At 46.1% G+C, this 21,325-nt stretch overlaps 1 protein-coding gene across 1 annotated transcript in view; it reads left to right on the forward strand.

The window, feature by feature from the left end:
- The first annotated feature begins 6,190 nt into the window (after nucleotides 1-6,190).
- CSNK2A2 (casein kinase 2 alpha 2) overlaps nucleotides 6,191-21,325 on the forward strand; it is a 35,759-nt gene continuing 20,624 nt past the window's right edge. Inside the window, exons 1-4 of the mRNA XM_080645164.1 lie at nucleotides 6,191-6,374; nucleotides 7,149-7,260; nucleotides 18,129-18,230; nucleotides 20,413-20,463. Coding sequence (XP_080501290.1) covers nucleotides 6,271-6,374; nucleotides 7,149-7,260; nucleotides 18,129-18,230; nucleotides 20,413-20,463 — 369 coding nt within the window. The 5' untranslated portion in view covers nucleotides 6,191-6,270. The remainder of the gene's footprint in view (nucleotides 6,375-7,148; nucleotides 7,261-18,128; nucleotides 18,231-20,412; nucleotides 20,464-21,325) is intronic.

A 21,325-nucleotide genomic window follows, 5' to 3' on the forward strand; every position in this document is an offset into this window, starting at 1 on the left:
CACATTCCCAGGTTGCAGGCTCGATCCCCAGTGGGGGCCGTGCAGGAGGCAGTCGATCAATGATTCTCTCTCATCACTCATGTTTCTGCTTCTCTCTCTCCCTCTCCCTTCCTCTCTGAGATCAATAAAAATATATTTTTAAAAAAAGACAAAAGAACATAGGTGGTGTTATGCATCCTTATTGAGTAGAAAAGGTGGGGAGAGTGGCATTATTCTGCTTATCACAATTACTTGTGTTAACTTATACAAATACTTGTTAGCCTGGCCAGTGTTGCTCAGTGATTGAGCATTGACCTATGAACCATTTAGGGCACATGCCTAGGTTGCAGGTTCAATCCTCAGCGTGGGGAATGCAGGAGGCAGCTGATCAATGATTCTCTCTCATCACTTACGTTTCTATCTCTCTCTCTCCCTCTCTGAAATCAACAAAATATATCTATATATAAACCCACCTTATATAATAACATTTTTCTCATCACTAAAAATTCCCAATCATAAATTTTAGTGATGCCTATTACTTCACTCTAGGGACATACCCCAATTTGGGATATTTAAGTTGTTTTACATGTTCATGATTAAAAATGATGATTTTTAAAAAATATATATTTTATTGATTTTTTATAGAGAGGAAGGGATAGAGAGTTAGAAACATTGATGAGAGAGAAACATCAATTAGCTGCCTCCTGCACACCTCCTACAGGGGATGTGCCCGCAACCAAGGTACATGCCCTTGACTAGAATCGAACCTGGGACCTTTCAGTTCTCAGGCTGACGCTCTATCCACTTAGCTAGGGCTAAAGATGATGATTTTTATGATGAATGTCTTTGGGTCTTTTGGGGGATATATTGAATCATAAGAGGGTTAAGGAAATGGACCAGGTAGTCAGAAAGACCTAAGTTCAAATCCAGTTCCCCTCAATTATCTGTGTCCTTAGAGTCTTAGTTTCTACACTGCAAAAAGGGAGCGCTTACAGCACACACAATCTTTTTTTTTTTTTATATATTTTATTGATATTTTACAGAGAGAAAGGGAGAGAGATAGAGAGCTAGAAACATCGATGAGAGAGAAACATCGATCAGCTGCCTCCTGCACACCTCCCACTGGGGATGTGCCCGCAACCAATGTACGTGCCCTTGACCGGAATCGAACCCGGGACCCTTCAGTCCGCAGGCCGACGCTCTGTCCACTGAGCCAAACCAGTTTTGGCTACACACACAATCTTGTCGAATTTTTTTTACACCGTTTTCTTGACATATAATTCACATACCATAAAATTCATTCATTTAAATGCAATGGTTTTTAGCCTCAGGATTTTTGCACAACTCAATGATATTGAACATATATGTAAATTGTCACCACTATTAATATTTTTTTTTATCATAATTGACATTATTTTCTTAGACTATGTTCTTAGAACCTCTTAAATGTTGTGGAAATAGGCCTTGTGGAGATAGGAGGTGTTCTTCTGAGGATTTAACATTTTTGTTCATCTTGGTTTTGGTTTGGTTTTTTTTAGAGGGGCGTTTGGATAGAATTTGGAGTCATAGGAGAAGTTGGTATAAAATTGTTGGGCTATTTGACTCATGATGCCCTCTTTCACTCTCTCCTATATAACCTGAATTAGAGTCACCCTCAAACCCCCACACACAGAGTAATTAGGGGAAGTTGATTCTGGTTCAATGAGTAACCCTGTCCTGCCACACACACACATACACACACACACACACACACACACCTGCAGAGCCACCTTAAGACTTATGCCTTCAGTGAGGGTTGCAAGCTACCATCTCTAATTGCCCATCTTTAAATATATATATACTAGAGGCCCGTTGCATGAAGAGATTCGTGCAATAGGCCTTCCTTCCCCTGGCTGCCAGCACCGGTTTTCCTCCGGCATCTGGGACCCAGGCCTTGGCTCTGCGCCGCCTTCAGTCTTCTCTTTGGGCGGAGACCCACTCCTGTAGCTCCCTCTGCCTCCCTGCCCTCCCCCTCATAGCAGGCTTCCCACCGAGCCCGGCCACTCCATGCCTGCATTCATGCTGCCCAGAGGCCTGGAGCAGAAGGGGGTGGGGCTGCTGCCATCTTAATTTGCATACTCACTTCTGATTGGCTGGTGGGCATAGCGAAGTGACGGTCAATTTGCATGTTTCTCTTTTATTAGTGTAGATACTGTGTGTGTGTGTGTGTGTGTGTGTGTGTATATATATATATATATATATATATATATATATATATATATTGAGCCTTGCCGGCTGGGCTAATTGCCCATCTTAATTCGCACCAAGCACACTGATGGAGGGCTGGTAAGGAGAGGTGGTGCGTCTCCGCCAATTCCATGGGGTGGCCATCCTACCTACCCACAAACCATGCAAACATGTTCCATTCGGCCGTGGGAGGACTGACTGCAGGTTTCTGGGCTGAGGTCGGGAAGTGTCAGCCCAATCCAGGAGCGCGTTGCACCAGAGTGGTGTGTGGGTGAACCCTCAGGCATGGCTGCAGGTGTGGAGCAGGTTACGTGAGATGGGTGTGGAGTGTGGGTTCAGTGGTGAGGATCAGAGGACGGTGCAGGGAGGGTGGATGGAGTCAGAGGTGGGCGAGGGTGGAGGCAAGGAATGGGGCCCCAGTTGGGGTGGACCTGGTGGTTAGACCAGTGGTTTGCAACCATTTTTAGGTCATGGCTCCTTTGAGAATGTCATGGATGCTAAGGAAAGAATATGTGTGTGCATGCGTGCGCTCACACACACACACACACACACACACACAACACATAAATTTTGCACATAGTGTTGGGGGTTTCTGGAACCCAAAAAGTTCATACAAGGATTCCAGATGAAAGACTGTTGAGCCTCAAAAGGAAGGTGGGGGAGGGTGGGTGGGAGGAGATCAACCAAAGAACTTGTATGCATATATGCATAAACTATGGACACAGACAATAGGGTGGAGGCCTTGGGTGGGGGCGGAGGTGGGCTGGAAGGGGTCAATGGGGGAGGGGGGAAGGGGACATATGTAATACTTTCAACAGTAAAGATTAAAAAAAGAAGAAGAAGAAGAAGAACTGGTCTTGACTAGTTTGCAAAAACTTGTCAGGAAGAAATCCTAAGGCTGTGTTAAGAGGTTGAGAATGGCCCTGGGGCAGCTCAGTTGAGTAGAGCATCCACAGTCCTGATACACAGATCCCTGGTCAGGGCACAAGAACCAACCAATGAATGCAGAGATAAGTGAAATAACAAATGGGTCTCTCTCTCTCTCTCTCTCTCTCTCTCTCTCTCTCTCTTTCAAAATAAGTAAACAAATATTTAAAAAAGAGATTGAGAGTGTTTGTGTCTTTCTGTGTGACAGAGATTTACGGAGGTCTGCAGGTTTGGGAATTAAATTCCAAAGTCCACTTATTTCACAAATGCTTAATTTTCTTCCAGTTTTTATTTTCAAAATGGTCAAATCTGCCGAAATATCACAAGCTCCTGTGGTCCAACCGAATTCTCCAATGGCTGACATGTCTCCTGGTTGCTCCAGGAGCCCATGTGTTTCCGGAGAACCACTGGAGAGTAAGCTGTAGAGCCGATGGCACTTCTTCCCTAAACACCCGGCATGTAACTTCTCACATCAAGAGATTCTCCTGCGTAACCACAGTACATTCCTCACCCTCACAACCTGGAACAATACTGTTACGTAACGTATATCCCCTATTCAGATTTCCCTAGCAGTCCCAGTAGCGTTCCTTTAGCTGTGTGCTCTTCCTTCCCTTCCTCCCTCCTCCCTCCTTTCCTTCCTGCCTTTTTTATCCAGGACCCAGTCCAGATACATAGCATCATTGTTGTATCTTTCAGGCTCCTTTAATCAAGGACACTACTTCTGACTTTTGTTTTCTTTTGTGATATTGAAAAAAAAATTTTTTTTAATCCTCGCCTGAGGATATGTTTCCCATTGATTTTTCAGACAGAGTGGAAAGGAGGGAAGTGGGGGGAGAGAGAAAAACATTGATGTGAGAGAGACACATCGATTGGTTGCCTCCTGCACACGCAGCCTGGGGCTGGGGATTGAGCCTGCAACCGAGGTACATGCCCTTGACCAGGAATTGAACCCAAGACCCTTCAGTATAGGGGCTGATGCTCCAACCACTGACCCAAACTGGCCAGGGCGTGACATTGACATTTTTGAAAGTCAGGCTAGCTGTTGTACAGCGTGCCCCCCCCAGTTTGAATTCGTCTGATTGTGTCCTTGTGATTAGATTCAAGTTGAGCATTTGGGGCGGATGCCGTGTCCCTTCTTGGTGCATCATGTTAGAGGGCCAGTTGGTCCCTTACTCTGGGTTCCCCTTTGGAATTAGTAAGTGAGCTGTGGGGTTACACTGTGTTCATTGAAAGCCTCCAACTGTGGCAAATGCTGGGTGAGTCAGGGATGGGCAGACAGACTCAGTCCCTGCTCTCATGCTGTTTTTACAGTCAAGGAGGCAGACAATAAGTTAGGAAACAAATAAAAAATTGCAAAATACGCCTGCTACACAGTGTTCTAAGTGTCTTACATGGATTACCTTGCCTAATTCTCCCCATCGACCTGTGAAGTAGGTGCCATTATTGTTCTTCTGCTGTAAAATCCGCAGCACAGAGAAGTTACGTTATTGCCCCAAGGTCACACAGCTTGTGAGCAGCAGAGCTTCGATTCAAACCTGCATGGATCTGACTCCACAGTCTCTGCTCTTAACCATATCAAGAAAGAGAAAGCAGGGTTTCATCTAGAAACAGACTGTGAAAAGGGATTGGAGTCAGAGCCACCTGGGCTGAGTGAGGAAGTTCTCTTGATAAAGGATGTGGGATAGGAACACCACACAAAAGAAAGGCCCAGAAGATCAAAGACAGGAGTGCTAAGGGACAGAAGACAGCATGCTTACGTAGGCCTACGTTTGGTTGGCCATCCCGCCCTGGGTCCATGCCAACCCCTATCCTGTCCCTTCAGGCGGGACTCTCACAAGCCTCCCGCTCGCCAACCTCCCAAACAAATCCGGGAGGAATCTACCTAGTCTCTAAGTGTCTCCCACAAATTGCTTTTATTTTTTATTTTTCCCCCACAGATAGCTTTTAAAAAATATGTGTTAAATTGATTGGGGGTGCCATTGGTCAACACGAACATATTGGTTTCAGGAGTGGGTTTCTATGTTACAGAATCTGTATGTTGCACCCTGTGCCCATCACCCAAAGTCCAATCTTCTCCTGTCACCTTATTATTTATTAGGACCACCCCCTTCTCTCCCCACCCCCACAAATTGCTTTTTCATGACAAAGGGAAAAACAGGAACTTCACAGTGAGCAACTCCCCACCCCCACCCCAACTCCAGCTTAAGCAAGGGACAGATGTGAACATTCAGAGGGCTCTTAGGCAAGGGTCGGAAGGAAGAGAAGGGTTTGTGAGGAAGGCTCTGGATGAAGGGGGAAGGGAAAGTCTTGGGATAGACGAGTGTCTATAAGGGACAGGGCAGGCTCCATGGGGAAGAGGGGTGTCCCGGGGAGGGATGGACACATCTTGAGGTGGGGAGTCATAAGAGCGACTCATTGGAGAGGACTTGATGGGAACAGTTTGGGGGACAGGAGGTCAGAGTAGGGTCCTTGTAGGAGGTCGGGTGGGTCAACTCCGGATGAGTAGAGGGTGGAGGGCTTGCGGTAGGGATCCCGAAAAGGGGACACGAGGGGTGAACTCTGAAGCAGCAGTCCGAGGGTGGGGAGGCTCTGCGAACCCATCCGCCAGACCGAGGAGTGAGCTTGGGGAGCGGGTCTGGGCGGGGCGCTGAGGGCGGGGCGGCGGGTCCCCCCGCGCGGCAGGGGGCGCTGTGAGCCGGGCGGCGCCGGGCCGGGCGGCGGCCGCTCCTAGAGAGAGCGGCCCTTTTTCCGGGTTTCCTCCTCCTCCTCCTCCTCTTTCTCCTCCTCCTCCTCCTCCTCCTCCTTCTTCGCCGCGGCTGCCCCTTTCCCGGCCGGCGGCCGCCGCTGCTGGTGCCGCCGTCGCCGCCTCGGGCCGCGAGCCGAGCAGAGGCCGCCGCGCCCCGCGAGAGCCGCCCGCCCGCCGCCCCGCCGGCCGCTCCAGGGCCCGGCCGCCCGGCCGGCGCCCCCCGCGCCCCCAGCCCGCCCGCCCGCCTCCGCGGGCCCGGCCTGGCGTGGCCGCCCGCCGCCGCGCTCCTCCTCCTCCTCCGGCCCGCGGCCCGCCGCCTGCTCCGCCCGCCGCCCCGCGCCCCGCGCCCCGCCGCCCTCGGCGCCCCGCGGCGCCCCCCGGTCCCGCCCGCCATGCCCGGCCCGGCCGCGGGCAGCAGGGCCCGGGTCTACGCCGAGGTGAACAGCCTGAGGAGCCGCGACTACTGGGACTACGAGGCTCACGTCCCGAGCTGGGGGTAAAGCCGCCGCCCCCCGCCGGCCCCCGCCCCACCCGCCGGCGCCCCCGGAGCCCCCCGGCTGGGCCCACGCGTCCCGGCCCGCGGTGGGAGGTGGGGGGCAGAGCCCGGCCCCCGGCGCCCTCGCCCCTTCTCCCTCTCCCCTTCTCCCTCCCCCCCCGCCGGGCGCCCCCTCCCCGCTTCCCTGAACCCCGAGGAATGCCCTCTGTGCGGGGAGAAGTGTGGGGTCCAGGGCCAGGCCTGGCGGAAGGGCGGGAGCGGCCCCTTCTCCCACGTTGGGTTCGATGGGCTGGGGAGGCAACAGCTGTCCCCCCGGAGCTATTACAATTCTGTGCCTAATTTTTAGTTTTTTAAAGTGAGTCTGGATGGGGGCAAATTTTAAAAAGACGCCCCGATTCTCAGAGCAGGCACGAGGCATGGAGGGTGTGAAGTGCGGGGCAGGTGCCGGGGCGCCCCGGGCAGAGGGGGCAGGGGGCCCCTCGGAGCCTCCGGGGGCCGGGCGCCCCGCTCCCCCATCTCGATGGGCTCAGAGCAGGGCCTTTCTCCCTCCTCTCAACTTAGGAGGGAACAATTAGGTTCGGAGCTCGGTGCGGGGTGGAGGGAGCCCGGTCGGTGGTGCCGGGGCCTTCGAGTGGGGAGTGAGTGGTGGCTGGCTGGCGGACAGGCACTTCCCAGGGCTTGAAGCCTGGACGTGGCTCGGTGGGGGCGTCTGGTGGGCCTGTGCTTGGGGAACCCCAAGTCCTGGCATTTATGTGTCCCTCTTGCCTTTCACAGTAATCAAGATGATTACCAACTGGTTCGGAAACTTGGTCGGGGAAAGTATAGTGAAGTGTTTGAGGCCATTAACATCACCAACAATGAGAGAGTGGTTGTAAAAATTCTCAAGGTGAGTGTCTTATGAAGTGGCATTGCAACCCCCTCCCCCCCCCCCCCCCACACACACACACAGGTCAGAAGGGGACAGACTCCCCCGGCTGCATTCTAGAGGGAGCAGTCTCAGCTCTCACTGTCCATGCTTGGGTCTGATGGCCCCCCATTTCCTCCTCCCACCCCATTTTCTTGGGAGGAAAGATGCAGGCCTGTTTCAAAGCTAAGCATGATGGGTCTGGAGCATCCTTGTTTTGAAATGTAATTCCGGCCCCCCACCCCCAAGTGAAAATCCCAAAGGGGCTCCATTTGGTACAGAATAAATAGGTATTCAGAAGAAAGAAGCCTGATGAGGGACATCCCACCATTCCAAGGGCTTCTGGGATGTTCCTTCCTCTTGGTGGCTCTAAGTTATTCCAGAAAGAAAGTTGGGAAAACTGGCAGCAGCTTCAAAGATGAGGCTTGCAGCCTGAATGGAGGGAAATACCTCTGAGGATGATGGCTTGTTTCTCCTTTGGGGATCAAAGTTCCAGGTGGGGTGGATGGAGCGAGCCAGCTGCCCTGGAAGGGTTATTGGTGGTTGTTTTCTTTTGTTGTTTTTTAATCAGCCAGTAAAGTGAAATTGGGAGCAATAGATGAGTACACTCATAATCGCTAAAATCATCATTGGGAAAGCAGAGTCTGGGTTTGGTTTAGCAGCCTGAGTTTGACCTTTGGTCATCTCTTGGATGAAGACCCGTTCTTCGTGAGCAGGAAGAGTTGACTAAATTCTCCTTTCGGTAGCTGATTGTGTTGCTTTCACAGTGTTTTTTAGAATGTACTAAAAAGTCATTCCTAGAATGGGTGAGGGGTCCTCCTCATTGCCAGAACACGTAGTTTGTGTGCGTGGAATTTAGTGAAATTTGGAGAAGACTAAAGAGGAGTTCATCTAAGCACTTCTACAGATGCACGATTTCCAGTGTGGACATTCTGCAGAGGCTCTGAGTAAGAATGTGGGGTTAGGAAGCTAGTTTTGTGTCTGAAGGACAGAGTTAGGGCACCTGTGTCCTTGTTTAAGTGAGGGGTCAGGCTTACACTCTGAAAATCACCTTTCAGAAAGGGGATTGACTCCTAGTACCATCCTAGCGTAGTGATGAGGCAGTGGAAGGAAATGAGCAGTTTTCGGTGCTGTCAGAAACTGGGTGAGAGGCAGAAGAGAGTTGATATTTGAAGATGTGGAGTTTGACTCCCCTCCTCCCTAATCAGGAATTGCACCTACAAAGTCACATGGCCTTTTATTTTTTTTCACAAGTACAAATATTTAAAGAAAGGTTCCTTTCCGAGAGGTCACCTGGGGAAGCCATAGTTTCCTCCTCTATAATGAGCTTAAATGTTTTGAATGTAAGCTACTTGGATTCTTTCTAGGAAGTAAGCAAGACATAAATTGAAATGAGCAATATCCATATTCCACTGCTGTGCATTGAGAAAGATGAATTGCTTACTTGAAAGCAAATCTGGAAAAATGTCTAAGCTTTTGTTCTTTAATATAATTTTTATTAATTTCAGAGGGGGTGGAGAGAGAGAGAAACATCAGTGATGAGAGAGAATCATTGATCGGCTGCCTCTTGCACGCCTCGGCCTGGGGATCGAGCCCACAACCTGGGCATGTGCCCTGACCAGGAATCCTGGTTCATAGGTTGACGCTCAACCACTGAGCCACTCGGGCCGGGCAACGTCTAAACTTGAGTGAGGGCAGCATTTTTCAAATGAGTGCAACTTGCTGCGTGTTTTTTTTTTCTTTGAAAGGAACAGCATTCAGGTGTACGCGTAAGTAACAGTACGTTCATGTAGGAGAGCATCACGTTGCTCGTTGGTCATCCTTTTAGAGGACTTTATAGGGTCCGTTGCTGATAGTTGTCTCCCTGTTGAGAAGATTTGCATTATACCTTGTTTAGGGAACCCAATATGGAAGCTGAAGGTTATTTTTACGGAGAGAAACCGAAGACAAAAAAGAACTCACCTAACATGGCTATGTTGACCTGACCCTTAGCCAGAGCTCTTGTTTCCTATTTCTTCCTGTTGCTTACTGCTCTTTTTAGCATTGTAACGTCGAGCGCACACTAAGCCCCAGTGTTCTGGAATAAGACTTGGGAGGCCCCTCGGAGCTCTAGTTAATGAAGTGTTATGTCTTGTTTCTTCTCGATGCACGGTCTTTTCAGGGTGCGGCATAAACCACCTTGCTTCCTCTGGTGACAACTTGGTTCACCTCTTTAATGTTTTTCAAAGCACTGTGGCTTTTCTATCCTGATTTTTATTTGAAGGATAGGGTGAGAAACTACTGATGGTATTATTGTGGTTTTCTCATTGTTCTGACAGGCTGGATTAAAGTATATTTAAAAATTTTTTTAAGAGTAGTGCATTTATCCAAAGTTGTGCTCCTCTACTCAGAGAAGTTGAAAAAAATGTTGTTAATCCTCACCGGAGGGTATTTTCCCATTGATTTTCGGAGAGCGTGGAAGAGAGAGGGAAAGACAGAAATATCCATGTGAGAGAAACGCATCGGTTGGTTGCCTCCTGCATGCGCCCTTGGCCGGAATCGAACCTGGGACCCTTCGGTCCACAGGCCGACACTCTATCCACTGGACCAAACCGGCTAGGGCAGTGGTCGGCCAACTCACGAGCCGCAGTTTGCCGACCACTGGGCTAGGGCAAGAAGTTGAAATTTTGACTAATAACTACTATTGTTGTGTTTGGTTATAGGGAATGAGGTCCTTAACAGAGTACCAGCTGCTCATAATTGGGAGAAATCTAGAAAAAGCTTCCTCTTCATGTAGGCCTAGTATATTTTAGCTGCTGCAGTGTATGAGAATTACTGGATGATGAATGACCACAGGAATTTTATATCATTTAATTTACATCAGTAGTAGATTTCGAAGTGTTTTATTGATCTAAACAAATTGCTTATTAAGAGGCTTTAGGAACTTAGAAATTGGTGAGCAGCCCTGGCCATGGTGGCTCAGTTGGTGGGGCGTCGTCCCTTGCACCAAAGGGTGACTGATTCAGTTCCCAGTCGATCAGTGTTTCACTCTCACATCGATGTTTTTCTCTCTCCCTCTCCCTTCCTCACTCTCAATAAATAAATAAATAAATAAAAATTGGTGAGCGCAGTTTTATCATCTATCCTGAAGTGAAATTCTGAGGCCGAAATCTTAAAACTTTCCAGTCTATGGGTGTATATAGTATATATATTATATATTTTAGAAAGAGAGAAGCATTGATTTGTTGTTCCTACTTATGTATGCATTTATTAGTTGCTTCTTATATGTGCTCTGACTGGGGATAGGATCCACAACCTTGGTGTATCCGGATGATGCTCTAAATAACTCAGCTACCCGGCCAGGGCTGGTTATATCTTTTGTGACAGCAATTGTTTTGAGGAGAAATGGGGGTGGGAGATAGTAAGGGTTCACATAGCAGGGCAGAAAGTCACTTTAGTGCCTGAAATTCCATCTTCTGATTCTGAAAAAGCCATGTTTCACTTCCTTTGAAGTGCTGCTTAGGAAGAATAAAAGCATTTGTCCATTTTGGACAACTTTTAGCATTTTGTGAACACCACTCGTGTGTGCATTTTAGCCCTTCTCAGGGTCCTTGGGACCCTTTAAATTGAACGATTTCCTAATTAGGAGTTAAGAGCTGTGCCATATTTTTAAAAGCAAGACCCAGAGAGAGCATGCTGTGTGCTGAGGGTCAGGTGGTCAGGCGGGGAAGCAGCTAGGTTTGGGACTCTTTTCCTCTCCTGGGAGACATGAGGAGCACAGTTAGGACATTTGCGGGATACTTGACTTCTTGATGTACTGGGAGGATTGACGCACACTCACTAGATGTCAGAGTACTAGTTGTTGGTGATTTTGGGGGTACTCTTCTGAAAGGAAATACTTGAGTTTGGTGGCTGCTGGGTGAAGTGTGGATACAGATGGGGTTCTGATTTGTATCCTCAGCAGCACGTTTAATGCACAAGTGAAATGTTCCTTTACTTTCTTGGTTTGAAGCCTCAGACCAGTGTTTTTACATTTTTAAATCCATACAGTTCCTCCAAGTCTCATGATCACTTGCCATTTTTAAGTTGATGGTTTATTCCCTATAATATATTAGATTTATTTATTTATTTATTTATTTATTTTAATATATTTTATTGATTTTTTTTTTACAGAGAGGAAAGGAGAGGGATAGAGAGTTAGAAACATCGATGAGAGAGAAACATCGATTCAGCTGCCTCTTGCACACTCCCTACTGGGGATGTGCGGGGAATCGAACCTGGGACCCTTGAGTCCACAGGCCTACGCTCTATCCACTGAGCCAAACCGGTTAGGGCTAGATTTTTTTAGAGAGTAAACCATGTGTGAAAATAGTATCTTGATACCCATTTTTATGTATAGAGCATGGCTCCAGATGACTAATCTCTAGAGCAGGGCTCCTCAAACTTTTTAAACAGGGGCCGGTTTAATGTCCCTCAGACCGTTGGAGGGCCGGACTATAGTTTAAAAAAAACCCACTATGAACAAATTCCTATGCGCACTGCGGGCCCGGGACGAGTCGGCTGCTAAGCAGGACAGGCAGCGGCACCTGGCGGGCCGGATAAATGTCCTCGGCGGGCCGCATGTGGCCCGCGGGCCGTAGTTTGAGGACGCCTGCTCTAGAGCCTACTTTTAGGATCTGCTGCCTTAAAATCGGTGGAGAAGTGCTAAAAATGGAGGGCAGAAGACTGTTCTAGAAGCAGCTTAATTTATACCCCCTTGACTTTTTTCTCATCTGTAAAATGGGTACGCCTTTCTTGTTTAACTCACAGGGTGGTTGGGAGAATCACATGAGATATAGATAAATGGGAAGGTGGATAGAGGATAGTGTGTTAGTAATCTACAAAGTCCTTTTCTTTCCTGACAGAGAATCTTGGGAAACAAAATGCCTGGATTCAGATGTTAATGCCAAAACTTGGAAGCTCTGTGTTCTTGAGCAGTTACTTAAACTCTGTGCCTCTGTGTTAAAAATACTCTTCTCAGAGTATTTAATGTTTGTTTTGTTTTAATCCTCACCCTAGTATATTTTTTCCACTGATTTTTTAGAAAAAGTGGAAGGGAGAGGGAGAGACAGAGAGAGACATATCAATTGATTGCCTCCCGAATGCCCCAAACCAGGGCCTGCAACCGAGGTATGTGCCCTTGTCTGGAATGGAACTCAGGACCCTTCAGTCTGCAGGCCAGTGCTCTATCCACTGAGCCAAACTGGCTAGGGCAGTACTATTAAATGTTGATTAAGATGTGCTTATAACAGCCGAAACCGGTTTGGCTCAGTGGATAGAGCGTTGGCCTGCGGACTGAAGGGTCCCGGGTTCGATTCCGGTCAAGGGCATGTACCTTGGTTGCGGGCACATCCCCAGTGGGTGGTGTGCAGGAGGCAGCTGATCGATGTTTCTCTCTCATCGATGTTTCTAGTTCTCTATCCCTCTCCCTTCCTCTCTGTAAAATATCAATAAAATATATTTTAAAAATAAAAATGTGCTTAAAACAGTGCCTGGCACTTATAAAGCAGTACAAATAATAACAATATGCCATTTGGGGCAAGTGAATGGTTTTAGGGGACAGAACCAATAGTAGAAAGGACTACAGTTCTCACGATGAGATTCAAAAGGCCTGCTGTATGTATCAACCTTTTTAAATAAAATAAAAAAATTAAATCCTGAGAATTAACAGTTACCCTCAAGAAGCTGGTAATGTAATTGGAAAGATGAGACTTGAAAGACTAGGGGGAAAGTTGCTGTGAAGAAATAACATTGCTCAGATAGTGTTCACAGTTAGGTTAGTTCCAGTAGATTTTAGAGATGCTACCAAGATGAGGTAAACGCCATCATCCAGGCTGAACTTCCTTCCTTCCTTTACCCTGCGTTCCCGGCAGCCAGTGTTCTTCGTAATTATTTATTGCAGATGATGAAATTTGTAACTTAGTGGGGCAATCATTGCTTTGGTAATGGAATAAAAGTAAATCCAGATTTGAAAGTTCTGAGCTGTAGTCCGGTCTTTCTTGAATTTATCAATTAATTTGAGATGTGAAGAAGTTAAAATGGAACTTTGTCTGTTAGTATTTGCTGGGATTTATTCTGATACCTTTGATGGTAGATGTTAGTGTACATACCCTATATCAGTGGTCGGCAAACTCATTAGTCAACAGAGCCACATATCAACAGTACGACGATAGAAATTTCTTTTGAGAGCCAAATTTTTTAAACTTAAACTTCTTCTAACGCCACTTCTTCAAAATAGACTCGCCCAGGCCGTGGTATTTTGTGGAAGAGCTACACTCAAGGGGCCAAAGAGCCGCATGTGGCTCGCGAGCCGCAGTTTGCCAACCACTGCCCTATATAATAAAAGGCTAATGTGCAAATTGACGGAATGGCGCAACGACTGGTCGCTATGATGCACACTGACCACCAGGGGGCAGACGCTCAACGCAGGAGCTGCCCCCTGGTGGCCAGTGTGCTTCTACAGGGGGAGTGCTGCTCAGCCAGAAGCTGGGCTCACAGCTGGCAAGTGCAGTGGCGGTGGCGGGAGCCTCTCCTGCCTCCGCAGCAGCGCTAAGGATGTCTGACTGCCTTGGGGAGTGGGCCTAAACCATCAGTCGGACATCCCCAAGGGCTCCCAGACTGCGAGAGGGTGCAGGCCGGGCTGAGGGGCAGGCCTGCCCGCCCCCACCTTCACGAATTTTGTGCACCGGGCCTCTAGTTCAATCATAATTAAATGCTAATAATTGAAATCATTCTCAAATCTGGCTTTTTTTAAAAAAAATATTTTTATTGATTTCAGAGAGTTAGGGAGAGATAGAAACATCAATGATGAGAGAATCGATCGGCTGCCTCCTGCATGCCCCCTTCTGGGGATCGAGCTCACAACCAAGGTACATGCCCTTGACCGGAATCAAACCCAGGACCCTTCAGTCCAAAGGTTAATGCTCTAACCATTGAACCAAACCAGCTAGGGCTTGGCTTTTTAAAAAGTAGCTGAGTAACTAAATAGGAGATTACTGTCAACTTTTGTGTTTTCAAGTATGCCATTACTAAACTTGTCTTTTGTTTTGAAATTTGGAAGTATTGGTACATAGGGATAGAGAAAAAGTACCTTAGTCTTGGATTACATCGAACAAGGTTCTAATTAGCTGGGACTCTTCACTGTATGGGCAGAAACCTAAAAAGGACCTTCCTCCCTCCTTCCTTCCCTCCCTCTCTTTTTTCCTTCCTTCCTTCCCTCCTTCCTTCCTTCCTTCCTTCCTTCCTTCCTTCCTTCCTTCCTTCCTTCCCTCCCTCCCTCCCTCCCTCCCTCCCTCCCTCCCTCCTTCCTTCCTTCCTTCCTTCCTTCCTTCCTTCCTTCCTTCTTTCCTTCCTTCTTTCCTTCCCAGAGCTTATGTACAGAAAATTTTAAATTAGTTTTCCCATTAAATATTCTCTCTAGGTGTGTGCCAAAATTCATTTATTTTGAAACTTGATTTAACACTTTATTTCTTTTTAAAAGCTATGTGCCATTTTCTCTACTAGACTTTGAGTAAAAAAAACAAATTATTTTTGTTTGGAAAACAGCTAAGCTGATTCAGTTAGAATCTTTTAAACATATAATCTTGGACTTTGAATGAATGAACCTTAGTTGGGAGGGACTTTTTCTAGCCTGCAAGATGAAATGATGAGATCGTCATGGAAATGCATGTATTTTCTCCACTGGCTGTTACTGGTGGTGAATGAGTGCAAACACTGGTCTAGAGAGTCAGAGCATCCTCGTTGCTGTACAATTCATGATCTGTTTTCCTCAGGGTGAGAGGGTCCCCCCTTATCAATCCTCTCTTTTCTCTCCAGTTCTATTTGTAGAATTTAAGTGATCACTTTCGCTCCCTGAGAGCTCATTGGTTTTGTAGCTTCTGAAGCATCTCCTAGGTTCCGAGAAATATGCTGAGGCTAAAGGGAGTTAGTTACCGGTGTCTGGTGCCTGTGGAGAAAGGTGCCCGTGTTTGGAGGGCATGTCCTGGGCTGTAGGTCACTCTGCTTTTTCGCAATCCCTTGGTGTCTCGTCAGTATGCTAGGACTCCAGCTGTTGTGTGACTCTGCCCTGCTGCCCCCAGTCTCCTGTTTGGGAAGTTGTTAGGTGACATTTGAGCAGCAAAATATGTTTGCGTGCTCTGTAAGTTACCTTTAGACATAATGAAAGATAGCTTCGTCTTGCCCAGGAACAAGGCGCCTGTCTGACCTGTTGCTGAATAACAGGAGAGCCAAGCAAAGCTTTTATGTGGCACCGTGATAAAAGCAACTCGTTAATGGGTCACCCTGCTCAGTTCACTGGTAGGAAAGGACGGGTTTGGTGTATACAGGCTTCTGGTTGATTTTTTTAGTGTTGTTATTTTTAGTCCTCACCTGAGGATATGTTATTACTGATTTTAGAAAGAGAGAGAAATATCAATGTGAGAGAGAAATATTGATCGGTTGCCTCCCATATGTGCCCTGACTAGGAATTGAACCCGCGACCTTTTGTGTACGGCAGAACACTCCAACCAACGGAGCCACCCAGCCAGGGCTGTGGTTGATTTGTCTGTCCGTTGTTTCCTGTTACCACTCCTACAGATCTGTAATTGCTTTCCTAAAGTGGGTGACAGAACTAGAAGTTTCTTACATTGTCTATACTGGTAGCAATGGCAGAATTTATAGATAATGATAACTAGCCTTTGTTTTTCTTTAAACTTTTTGACATAATTTCAGACCTGCAGAAGAGTTGCAAGAATTCCTGTATATTTTTCAACCAGATTTCTCAAATGTTAACATTTGCTTTATGCTTCTCTCCTGTTCTCTTTCATACATGCACACACATACACACACACATCTGTGTGTGTGTGTATTTATACTTATTTTACTTATTTTTTTAAAGTGCTTGAGAGTAAATTGCTGTCATCCTTCCTTTGGTGTGTATTTCCTAAAATCAAGGACAACTTACATAATCCACAGTGCCAGGTTCAAAAATCAGAAATTAGCATTGGTAAGATGCTGTTAGCTAAATTGTAGTCCCCATTCACATGTGTCAGTTGTCCTTATATGTTCTTTATATAAAAGAAAATCCCAGATCATGTGTTGCATTCAGTTGTCTTATCTTTTTAGTCTGGAACAGTTGTTCAGACTACTTATTGTGTAGAATGTCCTTCTGTGGCTTCAAGTTTGAATGCTTCATTTTCCCAAAGTATTGAGCCTCCCTAATTATGAAACTGGGAATAAGGAATACGATGGCTAAGTGGAGATGGGGAGGGACACCGTGGCCGGATCTGCTGGGAGTCTTGGCAGAGTGGAGTGGGCATGATCGCTGGCAGCTGCATGGAAGGGTGCAGCGAGATCCAGTCTCAGTTGAGCACCGCGTTTATAGGGGCTGCAGATGCTCGGTGTTTCATAATCTCCCTCTCTGTTTGGTTCAGAGCTGTAGCTTAGTGACCAACAATAGATGGAGGTTTCTCTGACATGTGTATTATATTATATCCACCCCCTCCACCACCACCACCTCCACTACCAACACACACACACACACACAGGCTTTTTATATCTTGTTTCATGGCCAATCCACTGGCCTGTCTGCCTGTGCTGTTGTAACAGTGTCTCAGTGATGGAATGCCCCTTTTCCTTAGTTATGTAGCCACACTGGGGAAATGAAAGCACAGTGGCTACCAGTGAGACCTGCAGTCAGACTGTCTGGATGTGATTCCTGCCCCCACTCTTTACTATTAGCCGTGTGACCCTTGGGCAGATAGCTCAGCTTGGCTGAATCTACTACATGGGAATTTTGTGAAGATGAAATATTACTAACTGCAAATTTGAAAATAATAAAGCTGGCATTTATTGGGTGCTTACTATGTGCCAGTGCTGTGCTCAGTGCTGTATAAAACTTGTTGATTGTGATATGCTTATTTCCCTTCTTCAAACTCTTTAGCCCCCTTAAGATAAGCAGCAACATGTGTGCCCTAGCCAGTGTGGCTCAGTGGATAGAGCGTTGGCCTGCAGACTGAAGGGTACATGCCCGGGTTGCGGGCTCGATCCTCCCCAGTAGGGGGCATGCAGGAGGCAGCCAGTCAGTGATTCTCATCGTTGATGCTTCTATCTCTCTCTCCCTTCCTCTCTGAAATCAATAAAAAAATTATTAAAAAGAAAAAAAGTAACGTGTAATGCCAGTATTTCTGATTAAAGTCTTGAAACTTTCCTAAACTTCCCTGTCTCACAGATTGAAAGATTAGCAGTAGCAGAGGTTTTCAATCACTGTTGCTGATCCATCATCTCTTTCTTTGGGAATGGGATCTGTTGGGAATTTTTACTGGCTCTGTGCTGATTTCAGATCCTAGATATTAAGGAAATGGGAGTGGCGACAGGAAATGGGAGCCAGCAGCTGGGAAACAAGTTTGTAACTTGATGTCAGTGAACTGGTCTTCGCTCCTGGAAGACAAAATTACATGTAACTCATTGGAAGAGCAGGTGTCTCACCATTTTGTTTAAGTTTTTCCATTTGTGGGTGCATGATATACAGCTGTTCAGAGCTATAACATTTTCCACTTGGCAGTTAACCCAGTAAGCATTTTATTTTTAAAGTATGACATGGTGTTCAAAAATTTTAAGTGCCCTACTTAAAGATTTGACATAAGCTATAAGTCTGTAAATTGTTTAACTTAATCCTATAAGTTCTTACGGGCAGATCATTTTATCTCCATTTTTTTCTCTTCTAATTTAGACGTGCTCTTTAACATAACCGAGTGTACAAGATAGTGCACTATCCATTTGATTAGCTAACGTCGTTTTAAAGTTTTAATAATTTTCAAGGGAGTCTTACTTCTGATTACTCTTGTGTATTTAAGCCAGTGAAGAAAAAGAAGATAAAACGAGAGGTTAAGATTCTGGAGAACCTTCGTGGTGGAACAAATATCATTAAGCTGATTGACACTGTGAAGGACCCTGTGGTAGGTGCCTGATGATTGGGGGAAAGGGAGTGTGTGTGTGTGTGTGTGTGTGTGTGTGTGTGTGTGTGAGAGAGAGAGAGAGAGAGAGAGAGAGAGACAACCTAAAATACTGAGAAATATTATATAGTGAGGATGATTGTGTTTGTCCTTTCTACAGAATGATTTTGAAAACCAGAAAAAAAATCATGGTGGCCCCATGTGAAAGTAGACACCACCACTTCCATAGAACCTAACATGTCTATTAGATGGCAAATCCCTGCCCAGGTGTATTACCTCATTGTCCTGATTCAGCTTACAAATGTTTGCTGACTATCTCCTTTAAGACCCTGTTTTTCTTCCAGTTTTGAAGCTTATTCCTACCAATCAGCATTATTTTACCTCCCATTGAAAATCTGGGGTCACAGAAGGAAGTACCGAGAATCTCCACGTGGACACCTGGCGTAGAGCACTGAGCAGGCCCCGGGCCCATTGACCTTCGAGGAAGCGAGCTTGCTGGTTCTCATGCTGGTCTTTAATTCAGCATCCACTGTTAGGGGGCACACCAGAAACATCGGAAATATTTTTGTTAAGATGCTTAATTTTGAGCCATTTTAGTGGTGCTGTTTACTTTTTTTGTCTCTTCCCGGGAGTGACTAAACCTTAAGTGTTTATTATTAACTAAGGCTTTTTTGGTATCACTTCCCATCCCATTTCTGTTCTTCACCTGCTGTACCTCAAATATTTCCGTTCTCCCATGATATCTTGAGTTTATTGTCTTTGCTTCTATCTGCTAAAGACATCCTCATAATAATGTGGTAGCTAACATGCGTGTGCCAGCACTATTCTGAGTGTTTAACTATCTCATCATGTAATCCTCACAGCAGTCCAGTGGGGGTAGGTACTGTTGTCTGCATTGTCACACTGTGCTGTGCAGATAAGAAAACTGAAGTCTACAGAGGTTAAGTAATTTGCCCAATATTACACAGGGCTGTTGAACTGAAGAATAAGGAAAGCTTTTTACTTTGGTCCCTGAAAAGACTGAGAAGGATGGTCATATTCTAGATCCCATCTAATTGGCACAAATATATCCCCATCTCATCAGCTCGAATTGATTCTGCAGTGACAGAGCTTGGTGATAGCTGTCTCACCGTTTTTGTAATCTGTTACTTAAAGTGTGTATGTGTTACACATATGTAACCAGTAAATTGAAGTGGATGAAACAACCAGGGAACCCTCCTCCCCGACCTGTAGAGAGGTCTGGTGGTGAAACCCTCTCAGCGTGGGCTGGTCAGGACCCTTTGGCCGGGACTGCCGCTCATCCCGGCAAAGGCCCGTGTGGGTGCACTGTGGCCTGTCTCCTAGGTAACTTTCGTCTGCTTCCTTTGGCAAAACTTCCCGGCTGGAAAAATTTCTAGGATGATTGTTTCTTCCTATAATGCTTTTATTTCTCCCAATTTCGAAAGCTTATTACTGCCAATTCACATTATTTTACCTCACTTAAGTAAACTTGACATTTGAAAATCTGTTTACAACAAGGAAATATTGACTATTTTGCGCTCATTGCATCAAAGATTATAGTGCTTTAAAAATACTTGAGGAAGTAATTTCACATTGTGGCTTACTGATAATTATAGATAATTTCCTTTCGGATCCTGAAAAGACCTGTGCTAGAGCCCCAAGACCTATGATAATTCTGTAAAATGCGTCTGGCTCGCTAAACCAAGATGAAAACATGTCACTCCTGTCATAGTTGGCAAACTGAAACCCGCAAGAGAATAAATCTTCACATAACGTGCCAGGCCCAGTGGACAGGTTGGTCAGAGAATGTACTCCTTTTAAAAACAAACAAACAAACAAAGAAACAAACAACTTTATTATGAAAAATTCCTACAATTTACAAAGGTAAAGTGAGTAATAGCATGACCCTGCCTGCACACAGCCCTCAGTTTTAGCACTAAGTCAGCTCCTGGCCAACTTGGTTTCATCCATACGCCACCCACTTCCCCACCCTCCCGTTGCCCACCATCTTGTTATTTTGAAGCAAATTCCAGGCATAAAATTTCAAGAGGATACGTTCTTGCTAGTCTCTCCCTGAGGGGTGAATCTTTTTCATCTAAGTGGGATTTGAGGATGGGCAGGTCTGACAGAAGAAATTATATTTATTGTTTGAGTACTTAATAATTATTGATTTTTTTTCTTGCAGTCAAAGACACCAGCTTTGGTATTTGAATATATCAATAATACAGATTTTAAGGTACGTATATACTTTTTCTTTCTGCTATGGGGGTTTTGGGGTTGAGTGGTGGCAGTAAGTACTGCTGATACTCCAGAACACAAGGCGGGCAGAAAGGTCATTGGTGCGAGTAGGAAATAACACGTTGGATTCCTTCTGGCAGGACTCCAGGATGCAGAAAGTGGTTAGGGCTCTTGCATTTGGTGTAGTTACTCATCACCCTTTGCCTCGCTTACTCTGGGAATAGCTGCTGGGCTGGGTCTACGCTAATGCCTCATCTCCACCACTCCTGTTTTAGATGACAGCTTTAGGTAGATGTTACCTTTGATTTTCTTAGGAATCTTGTTTACATTGCTGATAGGAAGTGATGAGCGGATGCAGGGCTTGTGAAAAGCAATACATTGGATTCAGACTCTCAGATGGTGTGTGTTCGTGCACACTGTATACAGAGCAGATGACGCAGAAAAGCCCTGCCCTGGTTATTTACATTTCTTTTTTATTTTCTTTCTTTTTTTTTCTTTTTTTTTTTTTAGCATTTGCACATTTTATTAAGATACCTGACTCTTAAATTATTTCTTTAACTAGAAGCATCTCTGGAGAGAACATGCACCATCTGTAGACATTTAAAGAGACTCATTTTCCCTCTCCTGGACCTGAGCGCCCAGCTCACCAGCAAGAAATGCTAAAGCCCCAGCCTTTGCCTTGGTGGGGTGGGGGTGGGGAGTGCGCACAGGGGAGGGGTGCAGCAGCCCCTACCCCCTGGGTCCATTCAGGTCCGGGTGCTCCCAGACACCTCGGGGGCTCTTGGGGCATCTGTGCCAGGCAGCCTCATATAGTTCTTACATTTATATTAATTTAGAATATGATGTGTTCTTCAAAAGCA

Source organism: Plecotus auritus (assembly GCF_963455305.1).
Source record: "Plecotus auritus genome assembly, chromosome: 10".
Lineage (NCBI taxonomy): Eukaryota > Metazoa > Chordata > Mammalia > Chiroptera > Vespertilionidae > Plecotus > Plecotus auritus.